A 20,364-nucleotide genomic window follows, 5' to 3' on the forward strand; every position below is an offset into this window, starting at 1 on the left:
AGAATCTGAATGTAGAAAAGAAACTTTTAATAAAAGGAGAGAAGTAACTTGGCGTTAATTTGGGAAAACACTGCAAACAAGGTTCATAAACATAAACCATGAGTAAAAGACCCACCCCCAAATAGGTTGGGCAGTGTCCTTTTCCCCTCATGTTCTTAAATCCAGCAACCCAAAAGTCCCTTTCACGTGCCCAATCCTTCTGACCCTGCTTACACTTGCAATGCTGTGCAAATTTCTCATGTACAATACAACAGAACATTTCCCAACCGGTGGTTAATTGTATTGGGCAGTATAATTGGGATCATTAGGGATTATAGAATTATGGAATTGGAGATTATCCAGTCCACCTTTGAGCCAATACAGGATATTCTCTGCAGAATGTTTTCTAGGGTTTTGTCTAATCCAATTTACAATGTCGTAAACAATGAGTAAGGCTACATTTTAGCCATGGGTATTTTTAATAAAAGTCACGGACAGGTCATGGGCAATAAACAAAAATTCACAGCCCGTGACCTGTCCATGACTTTTACTAAAAATGCCCATGAATAAAACTTGGGGAAGGGCTGCCTGGGGGCCCTGTGAGTGCTGGGGGAGGGTGCTGCGGGGGCGGGCGGTGGCACACAGCCCGGGACCGGGGTTAAAGTAAGGCTGTACGGGCCGGTACGGTGTACCGGTAAAAAGTGGCCGCTGGTGCTGGCCTGTACCGCTGACTTAAAGCGCTGCCGTGGCAGCACTTTAAGCAGGGTCCTTTGCCGTGGCAGCACTTTAAGTTCGTTGCTCCTTTTGCCCACCCTGGGCCACCAACGGGGGTGGGAGGACAAAAGAAGCAGCTGCCCCAGGGCCAGAGATTTAAAAGCCCCCGACCCTTTAAATTGCTGCTAGAGCCCCGGGCAGCGCAGGCCAGGCAACGCGGATGGGCTGGCTGGGGGATGCTGACCACCAGCCCTCACCTTCCGCCCAAGGCCAGGCCCCGCCCATTCTGGGGGGGAGGAGGGGGCAGAGCCGGCCACATACCGGTAAGAGTTCAATGTTACTTTCACCCCTGCCCAGGACCCCCGCTGGTGCTGGGAGGGCCCCAGGCAGCGGTGTGCGGCTGGAGACCCCCGCTGGTGCTGGGGGGAGGTTGGCGGGGCCAGCAGCCTGCCTACCTGGCACCACGCCTCCCCCCCAGCAGCAGCAGCAGCAGTTTCAGTGTGGGAGGGGGCAGGAGGTTGGGGCACAGGACAGGGTGAGGTGGGCTCTGGGCAGTGCTTACCTGGGGGGCTCCCTGGAAGCAGTGACATCTCCCTCGCTCAGCTGCTAGGCGGAGGCATGACCAGGTATCTCTGTGCACTGCTTCCATCCAGGGCACTGCCCCCGCCCAGGGCATCGCCCCTGCAGCTCCCATTGGCCAGACTGCTGCAGAGCTCCCTGCATGCCTCCACCTAGCAACTGAGCAAGGGGGATGTCGCCACTTCCGGGGAGCCCCCCAGGTAAGCACCACCCAGAGTGCTCCTCACCCTGTCCAGTGCCCCAACCCCCTGCCCCCTCCAACACCCAAACTCTGCTGCAGCAGGGGAAGGCCTGGTGGCTCGAGAGTGCCCCAGCAGTGGCCAGTGCGTCTGGTGCAGGGGCTACCTGAGCTCCCCCTGAGCCAGGTGCACTGGCCACTGCAAAAGTCATGGAGGTCACGGAAAGTCACAGAATCCGTGACTTCCGTGACAAACTCACAGCCTTAACAATGAGGCATGCACTCACTTCCTTGGAAGTCTATTTCAGAGCCTTTTAGCTCGGGGCTGTCTGGAAGCTTTAATAAATATACAGCATACATTTTCCCTGTTAGTTCAGTCCTATTTTGCCACCATCAAGAATACTGCTCCATCCTCAGTCTGTTGAATGAAGTCCTCATACACCCTGTGGCAACTCTGCCTTGTTTGCTGGCCATTACATATCAGGGTACGTCTACACTACGGGATTATTCCGAATTTACATAAACCGGTTTAACAAAACAGATTGTATAAAATCGAGTGTGCGCGGCCACACTAAACACATTAAATCGGTGGTGTGCGTCCACGGTCCGAGGCTAGCGTCGATTTCTGGAGCATTGCACTGTGGGTAGCTATTCCGTAGCTATCCCATAGTTCCCGCAGCCTCCCCCGCCCCTTTGAATTTCCGGGTTGAGATTCCAGTGCCTGATGCGGCAAAAATCATTGTCGTGGGTGGTTCTGGGTAAATGTCGTCAGTCACTCCTTCCGCTGGGAAAGCAATGGCAGACAAGCATTTCATGCCTTTTTTCCCTGGATTGCCCTGGAAGATGCCATAGCATGGCAATCATGGAGCCTGTTTCGCCTTTTGTGACTGTCACCGTATGTGTACTAGATGCCGCTCACAGAGGCGATTCAGCAGCGCTACACAGCAGCATGCTTTTGCTTTTGCATGATAGCAGAGATGGTTATCAGCCATATTGTACCATCTACCATACCATAAATTGGTAATAAGATGATCGTGGCTACCAGTCCTTTTGCACTGTGCCATTTGCTGCTGTCATAAGTGCCCCTGGCTGCTCTTAGCCAGGGGCGCAAAAGCCAAAATTGGGAATGACTCCCTGAGTCAATCCCTCCTTTTTGGTATCTAAAAATAGAATCAGTCCTGCCTAGAATATGGGCAAGTGTACTAGAGAACCACTGTATCAGAGAACCAGAGAGCACAGCTGCTCTGTGTCAGATCCTGCAGAAATTATGAGCTGTATTCTATTCACAGGGGGTGCTCCTGCAACAACCCCACCTGTTGATTCCGTTCTTCCCTCAGCCTTCCTGGGCTACCGTAGCATTGTCCCCCCACTTGTGTGATGAAGTAATAAAGAATGCAGGAATAAGACACAGTGACTTGTTAGTGAGATATGAGTGGAAGGCAGCCTCCAGCTGCTATGATAGTCCAGACAGGACAGTAAGGAGTGTGTAGGAGAGGAGCCCAGCATCCCTCTGCTAGTTCAGGGGCAATTGAATCTTTTCTTTACACATGAAGGGTGGGGGCTGATGGAGCTCAGCCCCCTGTTGCTATGATGACGATGGTTATCAGCCATATTGTACCATCTACCAGGAAAAATTAGGGCCAGGCGCCCTTGATCGACCTAACAGATGCTAGTCAGCATGGTTACCAGTCCTTTTGCACTGCCCCATGTGCCAATAGGCTGATGATGAGGATGGATACCAGTCGTTTTGTACCATCAGCCATCCATAGCGTGGGGGGAGCAAGGATGTTGGTGTTGAGTGCTGCACCATTGCGTCTATCTGCAGCATTCAGTAAAGATAGGGTGACATGTAAAAGAGTCAAGAGAGGATTGTTTTCCCTTTCACTTCTGGGGGTGGGTGGGGGTGTGCGTAAATTGCCTAGCTATGCCCTGACCCACCGCAGACACTGTTTTTGACCCTAGAAGCATTTGGAGCTCAGCCAAGAATGCAAATGCTTTTCAGAGACTACAGGAACTGTGGGATAGCTTGAGTCCTCCAGTCCATGAGCGTCCATTTGATTCTTTGGCTTTCCGTTACGCTTGTCACGCAGCAGTGCGCTGAGTCCCTGCTATGGCATCTGTCTGGAGATATTTAAAAAATGATTTTGAGCGCTGATAGAACAGATTTGCCTGCCCTTACAGCGATCACGTCCGCATCGTCCATGCGGGAGCTCTTTCTTTATTTTGATTTTTAACTGCATCACCACCCGTGCTGATCGGAGCTCCATGCTGGGCAAACAGGAAATATTCAAAAGTTCGCGGGGCTTTTCCTGTCTACCTGGCCACTGCATCCGAGTTCAGATTGCTGTCCAGAGCGGTCAGTGGTGCACTGTGGGATACCGCCCGGAGGCCAATACCATCGATCTGCGGCCACACTAACCCCAACCCGATATGGTAATACCGATATTAGCACTACTCCTCTCGTTAGGGAGGAGTACAGAAACCGGTTTAAAGAGCCCTTTATACCGATATAAAGGGCCTTTTAGTGTGGACGGGTGTGGCGTTAAATCGGTTTTACGCTCCTAAAACCGGTTTAAACGCGTAGTGTAGACCAGGCTTCAGAATGAGGTTTCTGAAGGCTCCCTCTGGTGGATATTAAAACTCAACTTGATGCTTTTTAATAATAATAATAATAATAATAATGTTCTTTATTTGTATTATTTAGCTTTGTGAGATTTTGGGTCACATTCTGCTCTGTTACACTGACATAAGCCTGGAGGAAAATAAGTGATACAATTCTGCACTTACAGCAGTGTAACTGAGGGCAGAATTTGGCCCAACGACTCCATGCAACTTGAAGAGGCGTAATAAAATGTGGTGCTGCAAAATCCTTTTTGATATTCACTAAATGTTTGTTTCACTGTGAAAAGTGTATAAAGCAAAAGACAGACTATTTGCCCAACCTTACCTGGCCTTACTCAGACAGCTATAGACACCTGAGCATTCCAGGGTATTAGGGACACCACAATAATTGCCTTGTTTTTGGGGGGTGAGTCTGGGCCCTTGTCCATTTCTGAGGAGTTACTGAATTAATTCATAAGAGCCAATGAAGAGGCTGAGGGCACAAAAAGGGAAGTTGTACTGAATAAAAAACAATTAAGCTTCAGGAGGTCGGGATGTGAAGATACTTTGGGGTATATTTTCCCTTTGCTCCCTAAAGCAAACAAATGTATGAGCTGCTTAGGCCCCAGTTAAACTTTGCCCTTGGGGTCCTCTTTAAAGTTGATTCTGTTCTCTGGTTGGTTTATGCACCATTCAAAGCAGCGGTAGGGAAATAGCTAGGAGAGCACAGAAGGAAGCTGTACAATACTAGTTTTGTGATCAGACTGTTCTCTCCACCTTTTCTCTGACGTGAGCCTCCTTTTCCTCGAGTCTTCCTCCTTTCTCCAGGATCCTCTGTGTTTCTTACAGGTCTCTGAGGATCCCTCATTTACCCCCGGTCTTAAGCCCAGATTCCCTACACTGTCTTGGGGCCTGCTGTTGCTCCTATTGAAGTCAATAGCAAACCTCCCTTTGCAGATCTTGGCAGCTTAACAAGACTGGATGGGACAGGACGTCCTTCATCGAGGCTGCTCCATAGTGACCCAAAGGGACATTGTTGATTAAAGCAAGGCATGTCTTATCCAGAAGCTGAATTTTTATCCAGAGCCCAATGGTTAGTTGAAAACCTGACAGCATCTGCTTTTTTTTAAATTGAAGCCTATAGTAAAAAGTGGCCATCTGTGTTTGTAATCCAATTTGCTGCTGTTTCCAGCTATATTCTGTCCCAGTTAGACTACACCTCTCTGAAAATGAGATTTCATGCACAGAACTTAGTCTGCACAAATAACAGTAAACGATGCAATTCAGATGCCTTGTTGCTCAAATTAAGTTCTGCAGATACCATATTAAATTGGCTTGTTCCTTAGCATGTTGTGACGCTAGAACACACAGTAGCCGTTTTATATGTGGTATTAGGCAAAATTGGTAAACTCCAAGGTCAATTTCTCAACCATGTTGATCAATGTTGCAAGAGCCCTCCTTCTGTTCCTGTAAACCTCTGGGAGCAGATGCTGTTACCAAGAGACTTTGATTACTCATGGGGTGAGTGACTTCTCTGCTAACTGAATCAGACTTTATTTAAAGTCATTATTTTCCTAGGGTTTGATTGCTACACTTCCTATACACGCTTTTGTGCATCAGCCATTAATAAAGGATTTCAATTGGATTTTTCGTTCTGAAGTGATCTCAGGGATCTAGCACTAATGCTGCGTACTACCACTACAGAGATCAGGGCTGAGCTCCAGTCAAACTTTTCTCCCTTTGTGCACTAATTCTAAAGCTGATTCTGTCCTCTCCTCTGTGTCCTGTGTGGATAGATAGTGCAAGGAGAAACAGCCATCTGAGCCCAAGGTAAAAAAACGTACAATTCCAATAGAATATTATATTCTGCGCTATTCCCCCCTGCCCCCAGCTTCCCACCCTTCATCCTTAGCCTAAGGTCAGAACTCGGTTTTTCCCTCAGCTTAACTCCACCACTCCCCCGTCAAATAATTCTGTTTCACCACCAAAATGTCAGCCTAGACCATGAGCTAGAGAATATCTTATCCCATTACAGGGAGGACAAAAATGCCACAGCTACAGGAGGCACAAACATATAAGAGCTGCCATACTAGGTCACACAAGTCCATCATACCCAGTAGCCTGTATCTGATAGTGGCCAGTACCTGTACTCTACCAACTTCTTTCCTAGCCTTTATGCTAGCATATAGAGTTCACCTTTAATAAATTCATCCCTAGAGGATGTCTCCACCCTCCGCACCTGTCGGCTTTCCTCTAGTCCTTAGTTTACAAAATCCTCTACAACCAGCGGCGTGGTTCCCTTTTGGTTACGGTTGAGCCCATCTCTTCAGTAGAGGCTACTTCTTCCCCCAAAGGCTCCCCAATTCCTAATGAACCTAAATCTCTTCTCCCTACACCATCGTCTCATCCATGCATTTAGAGCCTGCAGTTCTAAAGGCTGAGTTAGTGACAGTTTAGCTTTAACAAATAGCATCTCTGGAGTTCATCCCATGGGAGTTGAACGAATGACATTGACTGTTAAAATGGATTAGGCACCTAGGCTCAGATCCTCAAACATATTTAGGGGCCTATCTGCTACTGAGGATCCAGGTTCTACAGCTGCAGGCAAACGTCTTCCGTCTGGGAGACCCTTGCATTGCCGTGGATCAGTGAGAGAGATCAGGGCTACATGTTTAACAATTTCTTTTCTGTCTCAAATGTGCATTCTCAATGTGCAGATTTAGTTGTGAGGGATAGTGTGCTAAGCTGCACCTCAGAAATATGTGTTTAACTTCTGGATACCTTAAATGATAGTGATCATCTTCCTCGCTTGGAGTACTATTATATAATGTACATTTCTGTCTCTGTGGAAAGACTGTAGCAATGCAATGAATAATCTCCAGGATTATCCAGGGCTCTGAAATATCCTTTCCAAGAATGTCACACACACAAGTCAAATGACTTGTAACACCTTTGCTAGGTGAATAATGGTGGTCAGCATTTTGTGGCTTGAATCTCTTACTTCTAAGAGGCAAGGTGCATACCAGCTTTTCAGCTGTGGAATGGCACCACCTTGTGCCAATTCATTACTAGCTTGGGGCACATCAATGTGACTTTGCCTTTCGAGATGATATTCATTATATGCTGTAAAACATATCTTGACGGTCTGACAGATAGAGCATTTATTGCAACATCCCTGAAAGACCTTATTGTATGAAGTTTATGTATTATTGAGGGCCGGGATTGTGTATATAAGCTCTCTACAGGGGAGATGTGACAGATGTGAGACCTGGGAATTCAAAAGACTATATAGAATATGTGCCAGACATGTATGGGACTTTTGGGACAAGAAGTGTGAAATGGATTTCCTGAAAATCCCTAGGGAGGGGTTAATGCAAATTCACCAACTCCAATTATGCTAAAATTCAGCTGTTTGAAGCTATGCTCTGAGATGAGCGTTAGTGTCTGCTGAATACCTGTTCCGGGGGCCAAGGTCAAAGGCCCAAGCTGTATAAAGAAATGGCTGACCTGCCCAGCCACTGTGCTGGTTCTGAGACAGTTGCCCTTGTAACTCCAGGAAAACCCAGTTGTGGGTTTCGAAGGACTAAAACCTACCAGTTTTGGAGTTGGGATGATTTCCAGTAAGGTTTCTAGCTTTATTGTTTCAGTATGTCCTCCATAATGCTTCTACCTTAAGAATAAATATGCTTGGTTACAAGGAGCTGTGAGGTAACTTATAACTGCCACCATTAGACTGGTCAGAGCCTTCAGAGAGACAGAAAAATGCAAGTGTTGGCCTTTTTAGGCAGTCTGGTTTGCTGGGGCTATCTCAGTCTTGTTCATGGAGCTGTGAAGCCTTAAAATCCCTGGACACAAGGAAAGAGATGCTGATCTCTGCCCAAGAGAGGTTATAGCTGGGACCAGAAGGCTAAAGCAGGTGTCCTTGGTTGGCCACAGAGGGAGAATACAGGTACATTTGCCTAAACTGTGACAGAGCTTCTCACACATGATGTTGGAAGAAAGCTGTCTCCATTTTGCTCACTATTTACATCTATGATGTCAGGTGATGCCAAATTATCACAGCGTTTGGTGTTTATTCATGCTGCATGATGATCTTCTCTTCTGAGAGAATCATAGGACTGGTCTGAGGCAGACAGGATACATCAGCATGGTTATGTGTCACAGGGTTATTTATTTTTTTAAAATTATACTCAGATTCCTGCAGGGACTTGCTAATGCTCATCTGCAGTTCTTGGGTTGAGAAGTTTGCACCAGAACTTTTCCTAGTAAATAGGTTTGTACAAAAACACGTTGCAGGTCAGATCTTGGTTCTACACCTCCTTCTCCTGGCTGCATTCCAGGTTCTCCAGCATTTTCCCTCGGTCTCTCATTGTTACATTACCCCTAATGCAGCCCCACTGGTGGTAGCAATGGTGGAAGCTCTAGTGTAAACATCTTTCAGGCATTTTTACCATCATGTTGTCTAAACTTGCTCAGATCAAGCTTAGACAACATGGTAGTTAAATGCTGGTGGCCAATGGCAGCTTGCCTACACTTGTGCTCCATTGGTACTCCAGTAGTGGATTTATGGCATTGCAGAAGAGAGGCAGAAAGAGCCTATTTATCTACCAGCAATAATCAGGGAACAGAAGGGACTGGAGGTTGCATCTTCCTCCCAGCTGGAGAAGAGGGTAAGTGCTCCGATCCTTCCTAACAGTGAAGAGTCGAGGAAAGAAATGTTGAAATCCCAGAAGAGCTAAGGAAAATGTACATAGGAAAAAGTTTGACCACTATACCTTTACCTTTATAACCCCATGTGGACACTCTTCTCCTAGTATAAGAGTGACTTTGTGCAGATTAGGTTAAACCCCTTCCCAAGTGATACAAGCTTAACTACAAGCCACTGTTATGCTGAACTAAGAGTGGCCACGGAGAGTTATAATTAAAGCACTTTAGATACACACCTTAACTTATACAAAAAAAATTCCCATGTAGACATGATCAAGAGAAACAAAACAGCAAAAGAAGGCGGAGGGGTTGGGGAGATATGAAGGTGGGTGGAGGAGAGGCTAAAAGGCAGCAAAGCTATAGGAGCAATAAAACTCTGGACCAGAAAGAAAACACTGACAGCTGGTGGGTGTCTATATTCTATTTTATTGGCAAATAGAGAGGGAAAGAAGTTTGAAACAATCCAAGTTACTACTCCCCTCCCAACTCCCCATTTTCCTTTCTTCTGACTTGTCTTTTTTTTGCTGCTGTTCTATCTCCACCTCTTCCCTGGGGAGATAGGGCTCCTCAGTATGTGCCTACCCTTGTCTGTCCATTATTTGGCACCATCTGTATTCTCTGTTAGACTAGATGAATACCAGAAACATGGTATTCATGGTATTTGGTTTGACCCAATTAAAGCAGCATTCCTTCTGTGAGTGACAGCTCCTACTGAGGGCTTCAAGGTCAGGATGGCAATGGAACACTAATGGAAAAAGCAGCTTCTGTATGAAAATCAAGAACTACCATGCCGGTAGTGAGAAACTGTACCCAGCAACACAATTAATCAATCAGCTACTTGCATTATGTTTAAATAAACCAATGAAATCCTTGTATGCAAAGTATATGTTTATAATGACAAAAATCACAGCAGGCCAAATTCTGCTGTCAGGTGCAAACACATAATGACTATTGTGTTCTTCGGCAAGCCTGCACATCTTTCCAAGAACAGAACCTGGCCCAATCTGTGAATTAATGGTGACAGTGCATAGTTTGGTAAGAAGAAATGTAACATGAATAAACTGTTCTCTTTATAATTTACAGTATGTGCAATATAAAACAAGACATTCAAATACACGTTTTACAGAATACCACAAAGATATAATTACAGTGATTTTAGCCCATCTTCAGGTGCAAATGTTCTAGCAAACGTATTTCTGTGGGGGGAAAAAAAGAATACGTGTTAAACAAGGGAAAACAAAATCACAGAATCACATACTTTGTTCATTGTACAAAGTAAAGTTAATAGGCTGTATAATGTGTATTCAGCTTGTGGATCTATTTCCATGCCTGCTAATCCTCAAAAATCCATTTATGACAGAGCCAGAAATATGTCTCAATGTCCCCAGTTAGATCATGGTGGGGAGGAGGAGAGAGAAAGAGACAACAGCTTCAAAGGTGCCATCATAATCTACCATGTCAATAATATCCATGATTAAAGCGCTGTGGTGTAATAAACATGAAACATCTTCTCAAAGAAAACATTTTGAATATCTGCATAAAGAATGCCTTTTGAAACATCTTTGAGCAGACATCATTATGGCTTTTGTTGCATTTTAAGGGCAATCAAGTTTTACCATCATTCTGTACACAATTTCTTTTGTTTTTGAGAACTTTGATCTTTTTCATTGTAAAAGTTGCCAACTTTTTCCTTTCACAAAAGAATAAAAGCTATGGCGGACGGAGAGTCACAGTGAGGGAATAGTGGATGCCAGGGAGAGTGGGTGTTTTCAGGATACTTGAGTGAACCTAGTAGAGCAGACTATAGACCAGCTTGTCTGGTATCCTCAGTAAGCCATATATCACTCCCACTGAAATCAGTTTGGCAGTTTAGCAGATGTTTCAGTGAAAGGTCAAAAACAAACTAAGCCACAAACCTATCATACAATTGTGTAATGTTGTAAAATGGGGGCAGGGTAGGAGATCAGGACAGAGAATTTCTTCCTCACCACAAGACTTAGTTCATGCCTGACGCATATACCTTATTCCCTGCATGGCTAAGGTGACCAATAATTTCAAAAGGTAGAAAAGGAGATTTCCTTTTCATGTGCATATCTAATTCCTTGCATGTAGCTGATCACTTGCCCAAATTCACTCACATTGTATTACAGTCAAATGCCCCAGAGTTTTTGTGAATGATGTGGCTCAAAGCTCACTTACTGAAACTGAGCTTCAGAAGAGGAGCCATGACAGGGAAATAATGGAACTGAATGTTCTCCTGGATTAGACTCTGATGTACTTTAGTTATGGATAATACATTAGGCTATATGCTTTTTATGGGAAGTGTGGTTGTAATCAAATGGTCCCTTGAATAGGTGCACTTACCTCTTCCCGATTACAGCAAACCCCACATATTCCTCCGAGAAAACCGTTGACTACTTGGATGGAACACAGAATTAATTCAATCCCCCCCAAGACTAGAAGAATGGAAAAGAGGGTCAAGTTCCATTCCACGATATTCCTTGGCTCCCGACACTCAGACCACCTGTCACGCTCAAGCAGATACCTGTTCATATCAATTAAAAATGTATTAGAAACTCATGATTCAGTGAAGCGTGTCACCCCCTGGTATTTAATGTATATCAAGCGAGCAGTTGCAATATGTGGGCCTAATTCAGATACTACTAACCTTGTAAGTGGGGGTCAGGGAAGCAAAGGTTTGCTTCATGCAAAACTCCCTGGCACTCTAGAATGCAAGAGCAGTTATTAGGTGTAGACGTCTGATAAACCTAGTCTTGATTTTGTTTTTAAGTATAAATAGAGGGCAGGAGCAGAGTGGTAGGGGACAGAGGTAGCATTAACACACCTTTTTAGTCTCCCCAATTCCAGAGTCAGACAGAGTGACCTGGTCCCCAGCATAATTTAGAGCAGTCACAGGGCTGCTCTAAGTTATGCCATGGCCCTTTTTCTCCTAGGAATGGCCACTAGGATGGGGGCTAGGATGGAATTGGTGTAGAAGACAGCATGCTGGAGGTTGCCCTTTTGCAAGGGTGTAGCGGGGTGGTTACCCCGCTCCTGCCCTGCAGGGCTTAAAACAGTCCTGGGAAAGGGCTGTGGCAGGGGAAAAGCTGGGCTGATAGGGAAAGCAGCCACAGCTGCAGCCAGTGCAATCAGGGCCCAGCTGGCCCTTGTAAGAGGGCAGTGGGCCAGAAGGAAAGAGAGATACTCTCTCTAGCTTCCTAGAGAGAGAAGGACCTGGCTGCCTGGGAAGCTGAGGAGGGTACCTAGGGTGGAGCAGTGCTGGGGAAGGGCAGAGGGAGCTGGGGAGCTCCAGCCTAGCAAAGTTAAGGGCCCACAAAAGGGTACTGGGGCTGCAGAGGGGCAGCCGATAGATAGGCAGAGGCAGCTGGTCCAACCCCCCTTGCCAATGATGAGTGGTTAACAGACTGTCATCTGCTCCAGTGAACAGGGGCTAAATGGAGACTGGCAGTAGCCACTGAGGCAAGGTGGGGATACAGGGTTGGGGGTTCCCCTGGGAAGGGAGACTGGTGGGCAGAACCCCTGGACAAAGGGCACCGGGGCCCAGGAGAGATATGGGGGCCAGCGGCAGACGCGACACCAGCCTGCAGATGGTGCTCCGGGCTGGAAGGAGATAATTCCCTGGACAACTAGCGGGAGGTGCTGTGCCGGTGAATTGTTGCCCCGCCACAAAGGGACTTAAATGATGCACAGCCTGCTGAATGAGCTGAACTCACTGGACACTTCTCAGATGGGGCTCAGAACCGTGCAGGATCCGGCCCTTGTTTTAAGATAGTGATTGCATCCAAAGGGAACTTTGCTCTCCATTTGTCACTGTCTTACATGAGACACTCTACTTGGTATCTGCAAATGCCCTTGAACTGCTCTGACCACAGCATGAACTCACTGTGTCCTAAAAGTAAATGCCTGCAGCTCCTGCCCAACCATCTGATCAGAGTATTCAGCAAAAAATTACTCATCTCCTTTCTGTGCTAGTGAAAGCTGAAGAAACCATCATGACAAACAATAGCCAGGTGTGTTCAGATCAGATTCTCTGCTTCAGGGGGCCAGTGGAATGTAGGTGCGGCTTCCTGATTCTCAGGCCAGCCAGCTCTGCTCTGGCACCAAACATGCACTGCTCTGGAAACAGGCCTCAAGGGGCTACCCACCAGTAAGGTATTGCTGGAGTATGTTGTCCTCTGACCATGCATGCACTCCACACCCTTACTACGCCCCTTACATGGGGGCTGACTTGGAAGTGATGTAGGACTCAGCTATGCCAACTCTATGTTTCATGGGGACTCACTCCACAAAAGGAGAATCCCAAACTAGGGAAATCCAGGGGCTTTGGGGCACTTTTGTGCAGACCAAATAGTTCTATTGCGCAAATTTATATCTGGTCACACTTTTTATATTGAGGGTACCTTCAGAAATAATTTGTTTTAGATGCAGTGTGTGTAAAGTCCAGGGTTTAAGCTTGGGAACATACCTTGGTATCAACTTCAACAGCTGGGTAAATTCTACCACATTGAGTTGCAAATGCTCCCAAACCAAGATGTTCTAAACTGATTTAAAGATCTTTGATATGTGGCTTCTGCATCTTGCTTCGTAACTCTAATAACCCTACTATTAATCACCCTCCATGACACATGGTTTCTCAATATGCTTCAGAATATTTAGGTTTCAAAATTTATAGGATCATCAGGATAGTGTGTTTCTGGTCTCCCTTTTTAAAAACTGATTGTTAATAAAGTCCTAAAATTGTGTCGTCTGTCATTGATTTCCACAAGGCGGGATAGGGGAAGGGGTGGGAATCAGAATTTGGTTTGTGGATCTCCCACAGTTGGGTAGACAGGAGTGTTACCTGGGTGATGCTCTCAGCCCCTGGGAAGGAGGTTGTCATTCATACTGAAATACTAGGGGTCCTCTGATGATAAATGCAGCTTCTGAAAGAAGCACTATGCTGATCACCTGCAGAATGCTAGGGAACGGTTGTTGGGCTGCTTGAGAAATATTTCCAGGCTATCGTGGCTAAAAAGGGCCATATCCAGAGGCCTGTCACGCACAGTGTTTCCTATGATAAGGAATGATGCCGCTTTGGCAGTCATTTTGTAAAGCTTGGGATAGTTGTGAGTCCCAGTTTATATGTTCTTGAGACTTCTCTTTCAGCCTGAGGGTACCCATCAGCTTTGCTGGAGGGGGAATAATCTATGAGCCAATTAAGTGACGAGGCAGGATGAGAGCTGGAGAGGAAGAGAGTGTGTGTGCTGTTTGGAAACTAACAGTTTATTGCAAACACAAATAACTTAGTGACCACACACTGGTCCTGATTTCACAGGTGCTGACTCCTCTTGAAACTTTAGTGGGAGTTGCAGGTGCTTGATACCCCTTTTTATCTTGCTCCTCAGCTGTACAGGAGACGATTAAGCCCCCAAAATGAGAATACAGTAGATCCATTAGTTTCTACAAAGATCAACAGCCTTTCTCCCTCTTGACTAGTTTAGGGTCCAAAAAGCAGTCCTCATTCACCTGAGTAGTCCTATGGAAACAATGGGACTACTCATCTGAGTAAGGAGCAAATTCATGGGACAGTTTCTCCTCTCATTTTACACCAGTGCAAACCTGTGTCAGTGTAATTACCCTCCTATAAAACACAGTAAGCAGTATCGGGTCCATGGTGTTTATATAGTGGAGTGCACAGCTTGCTGGTAAACAGACTACTCACCCTCCACTGGAGTTAGTGAAAGGATAGACCCAGTTCTGTTCTACAGCAGAGCGGCAGTAAGGGCCATGGGATAAACCTAAAGCTGAAATGATGAAACAGTAGCCGGACCCCAGGATTCCGATGATGGCGGCCAGAACAGAGGACAGCATCTGCAGAGTAAACACACAAGAGACTCTCAGCACTCTGACCATTCCCTCTGAGGGGCCACCCAAAAACGATTAAGCAAAAAACTCACTTACTGCACAGCTTTTTCCACAGTTCTCATGCCCGCAGCATCCACAGCAATTATCGTGTTCTAGTCCAATGAACACTGCAGCTGGGAGGAAGATCTACATAAAAACAAATAATTGTGCCTGAGTGTTTGGTAAAGTATCCTACAGGCAGGGAAAAAAAAACAAAACAGCAGGGCTGTCCCTAGGGGGTGCAAGGCCCAGGGCGGAAGTGATGGATTCGTCTCTTCTGGGACGGACTACGCTGGCCAATTGCATCGGCCCGTGGGGCCCAGACGGACGTCTACAGGCCGTGCATATCAAATTCTGTCCTCACTTTGTTTTTATTTAGATTTATAATTTCACTATTTAAAAATTCTACATAGCCGATTCGGTATTTCTCCTATTCTGCTCAAGCGGAGTTCTCCCCTTGGCTTCAATAGGGGCAAGACTAGGCTTAGGGATAGACTGATAAACTATGAGAACTTCATTATTTTTTTTTCTGTTTGTACAGTGCCTAACACAATGGGATCTTGGTCCATGACTGGGGCTCCTAGATGCTACTGCAATTCCAATAAATAATAGTAATAGTCTTCCCTGTCAATCCAACACCGGTTTTGACACACTGTGGGTCAAATCCTGCAGTCCTCTCTCAGCAAAAGTGCTCAGCAAAGTAGATGGGAGTTTTCACTGAGAGAAGGGTGGATTATGGTTTTGTGGGGTCCTGGTCCAGAGTAAATGGGGGCCCCTCCACACCCCTTCCACCTGCAGTCCCTCCCACACCCACGCTGCTGCTGGGGAAATGGGGTCAGGGCTTGTACCACCCCATCTCCTCTCCTGGCACTCCTGCCAGGGAGCAGGGTCGGGGCATGAGGGCTTGCCCTGCTCCACAGGAGTGCCAAGCGGGCTGAGTGGAGCAAGCCCCCATACTCCGACCCTGCTCCCTGACTGGAGCACTAGGCAGGCAGAGCAAGCCCCTTGCCTCAACCCTGCTCCCCACCAGGAGCGCCGGGCAGGTGGGCAGAGTGGGTTGGAGTGTGGGGACACCCATTTTTCTGGGGCCTCCCAATTGGCCAGGGCCGGCTTTAGGCCTATTCCACCAATTCCCCCGAATCGGGCCCTGCACCCAGTGACAATCCCTTCCCTGGCTAGAGGCGCCTTTTTAATTTTTACTCACCTGGCGGCGCTCCGGGTCTTCAGCGGCACTTTGGCAGCAGGTCCTTCACTTGCTCTGGGTCTTTGGCGGCACTTCGGCGGTGGGTCCTTCAGTGCCGCTGAAGACCTGGAGCGAGTGGACGACCCGCCACCGAAGTGCCACCAAAGACTTGGAGCACCGCGCCCGGTGAGTACAAGCCCCACGTGTTTTTTTCGTGTTTCTTTTTAGTCATCCCTGCCGGGGCCCCATCAAAACTGTTCAAATTGGGCCCCGCACCTCCTAAAGCCGGCCCTGCCTGGGTATGGGCCTGTTGGCCCAATGGCTAATCCACCACTGTCCACACTACTAGGCTCTTTTGATGACATCCATCATTTCAACTATAATGAGGTATGATGACACTAGTTACTGAAAAGTAGTTGCAAGTGTTTTGCTTATACAGGATATCTAATATGAATGGAGTCAAAACACAAGAAGTTTCTAATGTGGGTAGAACTGGGCAAAATATTCCACATAGAAAATGTTTTTACTTTATTTTCAAGTTCACAACACTGCCATAGAATTGCAGAATTAGTGTGAAAACGTCTGATGAATTGACACTTCTCCAATTTTCCACTCTGAATCAGTTACAATAAAAAAATTCACACTTGCAAATTTTCAAGCTGCGGTGAAAAGGGAGTGAGCAGCATGACCTAGTGGATTAAACACAGGAACTGCTGAGGCCTCAGCCAATGGCTGGTCTGACTCATATTTTGTACTCATAGCACTTGATAAACACTATCCAGTGATTGCTCACAAAACCCTTAAAAAGGAGGTAAATATCTGTTGTGAGCACTACACACATACTTTAAAACATATGGAAAAGTAAAAAAAAATTCTTTAATTGAAAACCACAACCATGCACCTGCTGGCTCTTAAATGACATACTAGTGCCCAAATCCTCCAAAGACTTGTTTAGGTTCATAACACTATGCACTAAGCAAGATCATTAAAGTCAAGCTGGAAATATTCACATAGTTAAGTGAGTCTTTTAATATAAGCTTCAAGGGCCCCATCTTGCAATCGGGGTCTGCCCTGATGCAGGGTTCCGCTCACATACAGCTTATTTCAGATTCGGGGCCTAAATTAACCATCTGCTGTCCTGTAGTGAAAGTTTCAGTACTTCAGAAAAAGCAGTATATCCTCCTTCCCTATTTCTCCTAACACACTTGGTACGGCAACTCCCATCTTTTCATGTGCTGTATATTTATACCTCTCTATTGTATTTTCCACTCCATGCATCTGATGAAGCGGGTTCTAGCCCACAATAGCTTATGCCCAAATAAATGTGTTAGTCTCTAAGGTGCCACAAGGACTCCTCATTATTTTTTCTAATACACTGGTGTGACAATAAACAACTGTTGAATTTCCCTGAATGAACACCTAGGACATGGCAGCAGCCAGTGCCTTCCAGAAATCTTAGGCACATTTGAAGAAATGGTTACTGCTTTTAATCAAATATTATCATTTTTAAAAGGAGAATAGATTAATAGTAAACTACTTTTATAAAATACAATACAAACCCATTGCCCAAACCTGCCAACATTTACACATGTGAATAACTTTACTCACATGAGTAGTCCCACTGAAGGGTCAGGACCTTATTTTGCATTTCTTTGTCATACAAACTGTGAATGCTCCCCAGATTTAAATCATACAAGATGGCAGATTAATAGTGTGATTAATAGTAATAATTTATATGGCATCACATATATGCTATAAAGTTACAGAGGTGTAACCGCTTGCTAAAAAAGCAGTCAGACAAAAATCCTACAACTGACAGAGAAATATGAATCGTTAAGATGTTCCTAGTAAGAAAACAAAGGAAAACGTGCTAGCTTTAGTTACTTACCAAAATCCCCCCTCCTATAATTCCATGAAGGCACGTCACATACTTGCTAAGCCGATGTTCTGAAGCGAATCTTGTTTCACCATTGGGAAAGTAAAGCAAGATATTAGCCACAATGCAGAGGAAGGCAAGAATGAGCAACTTGTACCCAATGCACCTAGCACACTTTCCAAAACACATGTCTGAAATTCTGTAGATCTTTCTTCAGTAGCTCAGCACTATCACAGACCAGCCTGTACGGTTCCCATCCAAGTGTAAAAGTAAGAACAGGTTATAGTCACACCTTCTTAAATACTCTAGGTTGCTTAGTTACCTGGATGATGACTATATGTCTACTTGAGTGTCAGGCCTGGTTGCAGAATGCAGGAGCAAGATGAGAGGAATATCACCACCCATTTTAAATGAAACATTTCACAACAAACGAAACCCAAGGCAGGGAAACAGTATTTTCCCACAGTGCTGATTTTGGCTTTAATACACAGTTTGGAATGAATTACAGTGGATGTGATTAGGCATGAAGAACAACTTTACGCCATAATGAAAGCTCTTTTGGGAATCAGAAAAGGGTCAAGAAAAATTAAAATTAAATCAACTTCTAGGTTTATGGCCTGATTCAAAACCCACTGCAGTTGGTGGAAAGACTCCAAGTGACTTCAGTGGGCTTTGTATCAGATTCTTAGTGAACATGTAAGAATAACTGAGCCTGCTGGTATTTAAGAATGTGTAAAACACAATCCCATGTTTTCATCAATGAATAAGAACTCATATGGCCTTGGGATGAAGCAGAAAGATGTCTTAAAAAACAAACAGATATGCTCCTAAAGATGTGTCCTTTTGTATTAATTGTCATTATAGACTAAATTCAGGTTTAATTGAGATTTGTTAGCAGCCATTTTTGTCACATCTATACAATGCAAATATCGGTAGAAAATAGTAACTTATTACAAAAATATTATTGGAATGAAAATGTTTGGAGTTCTGACTGCAAGAAATAATCTTAGCAATAGATAATATGGAAATAGCACATGCTAAAACATACTAACTTGTAAAAAAAAAAAAAGTTCCTGACAGCGAAATATACTATAGTAAGGACATGAAAATTATTCTTCCTTTAAGCAGTACATGGCATGTAGAGGAAAAGGACCACTAAACTTAACATTTTCAGACAAAGCAAAGAACTTGAAAGTGCTTTTGTCTCTTAGGTTACACGAGAGAATATCCTCAAACTCTGCAGAACAGGAGCAGAGAGAGAGAGACAGACAAATGGTCAATTTAAGATTAAACAGGACTGACATGAATTTTACATTTTTGGAGACTTCAGTGTGAACTATTAGACCCTCTGTGTCAGTGGAGTAAGGTGCAAAATTATTGTGTGAAGATACTTGTTTAAAAACATATGTAATGAATATTATATATCAAGATATGTCATTAAATCTTCATTTTTAGGGCAGTTGGTTTTTATTTTGTTTTTGTTTTTTCTCATTTCAACTCATGGAAGGTATCAGGCTGATACTGCTTCCATCTAAGAGTTATGGAGTAGATGTGTTGAAAAAGCAGTCCTAAAATCAATGTACTAAGAGTCAAATCCTGCTTCTTCAACTCATGCAATTTGATTTACACACTTGACTTCGATAGGCCTACTCATGCAAGCAATGCAAGCAGGCTTTGAACCTTTAAAAAAACAGTGAACTTTCTTGTGCAGATGTGGAGGCGTCATGGACCCTCCGGGTATTGTAACTTTTGGCCTTGGTAATTTCCTTCAGTACAAGATAATATCCTCTGATTGTCAATAGTGTAGGGTTGAAGTTATTGTGTGTGTTATCTTTGAAGAATTTAAACCAAATGTAAACATCATCCCTTAGATTTCCTCAACAGCAGGAGAGTATATACTCTAACCAGATGAATCTTCAACTGAAAACTCCCTTAATTCTGTTATATTTAATATATAATCTCTGGAAACCAGATACAAAAATCTGTTCTGTTAATACTTCCATATACTTAAAAGTAACAAATTACATATGGTCAAGAATTTCCTATTTAATTTGATTTTAAAAGCATAATTTAATTGTGAATTGAAGTATTTTTTTCCAGACTAAAGGAATTAAAAATGACAGTCCTTTTAGCACTAGAGATATCTAGTAATTCAATATATTTCTTCTATCCTGAAGCCAGTATTTGGCTTGTCAAAAACTGGAGTTTCTATTCTTATTGTCATTTAAGGGACCAATCCTGCATTTGGTTACATAGACAGTCTTCCATGACACAACTAATTTACATGCAGGACAGGAGCAGAAAATACTCTTCTCAACAATTATATTAAGAGCAGGGACCGGATTGTGATCTCACTTCCACAGGTGTGTACATGATGAGCTGTTCCACTGAAGTTACACAACTGAAAGATCAGAATAAGACCTCAAGACTCGTATGCAAGAGCTACACTTTCTGTGCTTAGGATACAAGGACAACTACTTACTTGCCCAGTTATGGTCTCACCTGCCCCAGTGAATTTCCACTCCTTTTTTTCTTACATGACGAACCCCATAACAATGTTGTCTGTCTTGAAGATGAGAAACTCATGCCAGAAAATTACATAACATGTGATGTCAATAGAAGTGCATAATAAAAAGAAAGCAC

The 20,364-nt window shown here is 44.6% G+C and overlaps 1 protein-coding gene across 1 annotated transcript; it reads right to left on the bottom strand.

The window, feature by feature from the left end:
* Positions 1-9,169: 9,169 nt before the first annotated feature.
* On the bottom strand, positions 9,170-20,217 carry TM4SF1 (transmembrane 4 L six family member 1). Its single transcript, XM_045029624.1, has 5 exons — positions 17,734-20,217; positions 14,720-14,809; positions 14,481-14,629; positions 11,123-11,303; positions 9,170-9,954 (listed from the first exon to the last, which is right to left on the bottom strand). The coding sequence occupies exons 1-5, from the start codon at positions 17,908-17,910 to the stop codon at positions 9,940-9,942; spliced, it is 612 nt and encodes a 203-aa protein (XP_044885559.1). The 5' UTR covers positions 17,911-20,217; the 3' UTR covers positions 9,170-9,939.
* Between the last annotated feature and the right edge of the window lie 147 nt (positions 20,218-20,364).

Source organism: Mauremys mutica, chromosome 9 (assembly GCF_020497125.1).
Source record: "Mauremys mutica isolate MM-2020 ecotype Southern chromosome 9, ASM2049712v1, whole genome shotgun sequence".
Classification (NCBI taxonomy): domain Eukaryota; kingdom Metazoa; phylum Chordata; order Testudines; family Geoemydidae; genus Mauremys; species Mauremys mutica.

Excerpts from the sequence above, each read along its gene's own strand:
- TM4SF1 (XM_045029624.1), bottom strand. The coding sequence starts at position 17,910 with ATGTGTTTTGGAAAGTGTGCTAGGTGCATTGGGTACAAGTTGCTCATT. Across the intron at positions 14,810-17,733 it reads TTATAGGAGGGGGGATTTTG|ATCTTCCTCCCAGCTGCAGT; the intron begins GTAAGTAACTAA and ends GTTTTTATGTAG. Across the intron at positions 11,304-14,480 it reads TTCACTAACTCCAGTGGAGG|GTATCTGCTTGAGCGTGACA; the intron begins GTGAGTAGTCTG and ends TGATATGAACAG.